The sequence below is a fragment of the Bison bison genome, unplaced genomic scaffold, assembly GCF_000754665.1.
Source record: "Bison bison bison isolate TAMUID 2011002044 unplaced genomic scaffold, Bison_UMD1.0 scf7180017864526, whole genome shotgun sequence".
Lineage (NCBI taxonomy): Eukaryota > Metazoa > Chordata > Mammalia > Artiodactyla > Bovidae > Bison > Bison bison.
The window spans coordinates 2791002-2794729 of record NW_011495077.1 but is presented as its reverse complement, the minus strand read 5'-3'; the positions used below and the strand labels follow the sequence as shown (position 1 = coordinate 2794729).

The following is a 3728-nucleotide window of genomic DNA, read 5'->3' as shown; positions in this document are numbered from 1 at the left end:
CCCAAGTTTTCAGTCCCCCCACCCCCCACCACTCCAGAGGAGTGAAAGATAAAGGACATCCTGGAAGGGATTCCCAGGGGGGATTGGGCACCAACTCTCCACCAGCTGGGGAGAAAACGTGGCCTGGAGTTCACAGTGTTATTCTTGGAATGAGGCCCAAACTGGGCTGGGTGAAGGGGAAAATCTTCCAAGAGAGACTGGCCCAACTGGACAGAGACAACCTAACTCCCAGTGAACTTTGGCCTCAGCCTAACCCCTCCCCCACATCTGGCAGCCCACCATTTTCCAGAGTAGACAGGAGGCTGGTGTCCCATGGGATGAATGGAGTGGGGGTGGAGGCACAGAAGAGTAGAAAGTACATCCGGGTCCCTGAAGTGCACCCTTCCTCCCCAGCACTAGTCCCTCCCCCAGGCCGCCTGCAGGGTCATTGCTGAGAGGGAGTGTGGGAAAGGGCAGTGCCATGGGTCTGCACAGCTGCGGCCCATCTGCAGGGATCTGGGACTGGAGAAGAGACAGGCTATCAGGCCTGGCTTCTACCACTTACCTTCACTACAGGGTGACCACCAGGGGCTGCTTTGACAGCTCCCCGGCTGCCCTCTGTCTCATAGTGGGCCCGGTGGTGGGCTCTGGGCTGTACCTCGATCCTCAGCTCCAGCTGCTCATACTGGCTGGGCAAAGGCCAGTCGAGTGGGGGTAGGGCAGAGGTCCTGGAGAGAGACACAGAGAAGCATTGATCACCTGCAGCCTCAGACCTGAGTCAGGGCAACCCTGGGTCCCAACTCCCAGGGGTGTGAGGGAGGAAGGGGCGGGGTGGGTTTGAGAGAAAGGAAGTCAGAGCAGAAGTAAAACGGTCCACAAGCCTATAATCAGGGGCACTATGGGACAGGCCTCTCAGAGGCCCTCGAGATAGGGGGGTGGGGGACACCAGGAGTGAGACTCCCTTCTTCCCAGCTCTGAACACTGGGTCTGGTGGGGGTGGGGCAAGGGTTCCCCTGGATACAGAGGAACCCCAAGATGGGGTTCCTAGATGGCAAGAGTCAAATAAAGAAGCACAAATTCAGGGAATTCCCTGGTGGTCCAGTGGTTAGGATTCTAAGCTTTCACTGCAGGAGGCACAGGTTCCATTCCTGGTCTAGTGATCAGGAGCTAAGATCTCACATTTCAAGTAGAACATAGTGGGCTAAGCAAGCCAGCAACTAACAGAGCAGGGCCTGATCGCATCCCTTCCCAGGCCAGCACACTTTCCACTAGTTGGAGCTGGACAGGTGGGTTCCAGAGAGCTGGGGATACAGATGTGCAACTTCCCTGTAGTGAGCACCCAGACACTCTGCGCCAGGGGATCTCAACTGGTAAGTGCCCGCAGGTGATACTCGGCAATGTTTGGAAACAACTAAAAAGTTGTTACAACTAGGAGAGTGGATAGAGGCCAGGATGCTGCTAAACATTCTACAATGTCCAGCTCAACCGACACAACAAAGAATTATTCTGCTCAAAGTATCAGGAGTGCTGAGGCTGAGAAACCCTGCCCTACAGGAACCCAGAGGAATGGGTGTTAAAGTTTCTTTCCCCCAGGAAATTTTTCTGGATGAAACCAGCTCAATCTGACATCCAAGACTTAGGATTATAGAAATAGACACGGTTCTTTGAGGGTGAGAAGTGTAGAAGGGCAGTAAGAACTGCTTGTTTGAACATGAATTCTTTGACTTGCAAACACATGCTACTTCATCTAAATTTTGCAGATATACTTTTAAGCCACAAGTCAGGGCCAAGGAATTGAGTTAGAGAAAGGGGACTTCCTGCTGCCCATTGCAGGGCAGAATTCCAGCCCAGGATCCAGCACAGAGCTGAGAGTGGAGGACGCCTAGAGGAATTCCTCCTTTACCTAGGTGGTCCTTCTAGGGCTCCAGGGGCTTTTTCTAATATACAGGGAGTGACTGACCTTCGGCAAATCATCTGTCCAAAGGAGATGCCTGTTAAAAAATTCTTCCTAAAACTGAGTGAATGGCAGCAGTCAAGCTGGTAGTAGAGTCTCTCTTCTGTGCCCTAGGACCTTTTCCAAATTCATCCCTTGACCCTCCTACTCCCTGGGTGGGATGGCTGGAGACAGTGGTGATTTCAGGCACAACCCTCACCTGAAGATGGGGCTGTGTCCCCCGATCCGGGCCTTGGACCACGCCAGTGGAGAAGGCACCGCCAGGTAGTCCATGCCAGCCGCCTCCTTCCGAGGACCCCCAGGAGGAGCCCCGGCCTCCTCTGCTCCCGAGGGCAGCTTCCCATTGCATGGGGCAGGCTCCTCAGACCGAGGCAGAGCCACCGCCTGCTCGCTGGAAGTCCTCCGGGTCTTCTGGGGGATGCTTTCGGCTGATGGGGCTCCCACATAGTCAAAGGGGCCAGGGGAGCCAGGGTCCCGGACCAGAGGCAAGGGGGGTGGTGGAGGTGGTTCAGGCCCCTCCTCCCCTAGGCTGCCTCGGCGGGACAGAGCTGGGGAGGCCGAAGATGGGGTTCCCGAGCTGGAATAGCGCCTCTTGCCACATGGAGAGGCAGGTCGTGGGGAGGCTGGGGTGGGCCCAGGAGCGCTGAGGAGTAGCCAGCTATCCTCTGGCCCCCGGCCTCCAGGACTCGGACCATACAGGCTCCAGGGGTCATCGGGGGTCCACGGCCTTGGGGAGGCCCGGGGTGAGGGCAGTGGGGAGCCCAGGCCAAACCGGGAGGCTGCCTCATTTAGCTCAGACTCCACCTCGTCACAGGCCGCATACAAGGCTGCCTCGTCCGAGGCATCCGAGAAGAAGCTCCAGGAGGACAGGCTGCTGCTGCCCGGGCTCGGACTGAAGAACGGGCCCCCACCCTGCCCCCCTGCCTCTCGGTAGCCTCCAAAGCCTTCCGGTGGGGGGTAGTCCCTGGGGGAGCCTTCCCCCCAAGGATCTGGGTTGTCCTCCAGCGCAGCTGGTGGGTCGGGAGTGGGAGAGATAGAGGTGATGCGGATGCTGGGGCACTCAAGAACACGGCCTCCCCCAGCCCCCCCGGAGCTCCCTCCTGGCCCCCCCAGCCTCACTGACCGGGCTGGCTGGCTCTCCCAAGTGCCAGGTGAGGGGGCCGGGCGGGGTGGTGGGGAGTGCATGCCAGGCCGAGGGGGTGGAGGCCGGGGAATGCCAATGGGAGCAGCGCCATAGGGAGGGGGCTCCCCCAGGGCCAGACGGCAGCATGGTGGGGTGTCCTCTGAGTCCAGTTCTGTGGAAAGGGAAGGAGACAGAGACAGGGATGACACAAAAGGCGGGGAGAGAAAGAGGCAGGTGAGATGTCTAGGTTCCTGGAGTGGGCAGCCACCCCTGGCCAGTATGCTACCCCCGCCTCAGCAAAGAGAGGTCTCTGAAATGCCCTTCAGAGCCACAAAGACAAAAGCAGAGTTGGACTTGGGAAGGTGGAGAAGATAGATCCAGAAGTGCCGGACCTTTTCCTACTCAGAGAACCTCAGGGCTCTGGCCCTGGGACCTGGGGTACCAGACAGGGGGCGGGTCTCAAGGCGGGTCGAGAGGGGCTGGAGCTGGGTTTGGAGGCGTGTTTAGGGAAGCATTGGGCTGGGCTGGGGGCGACTCACACATGAACCCAATTAGCAGCGGTTCCCAAACCCCCAAACGGCGCTGGCAGGAGCCCCAGTTGCCATCGCAACGGTGGCCAGGGGAAGGGGGGCTCCAGGGCTGTGATGACGAGGGAAGGTGGCTCCTCCCTCA

The 3728-nt window shown here is 58.7% G+C and overlaps 1 protein-coding gene across 1 annotated transcript in view; it reads right to left on the bottom strand.

Annotated features, from left to right (window-relative positions):
• Positions 1-3728, bottom strand: part of NFATC4 (nuclear factor of activated T-cells, cytoplasmic, calcineurin-dependent 4) — a 9310-nt gene that overhangs the window by 4655 nt on the left and 927 nt on the right. Inside the window, 3 exon segments of the mRNA XM_010831363.1 lie at positions 213-221; positions 360-707; positions 2133-3228. Coding sequence (XP_010829665.1) covers positions 213-221; positions 360-707; positions 2133-3228 — 1453 coding nt within the window.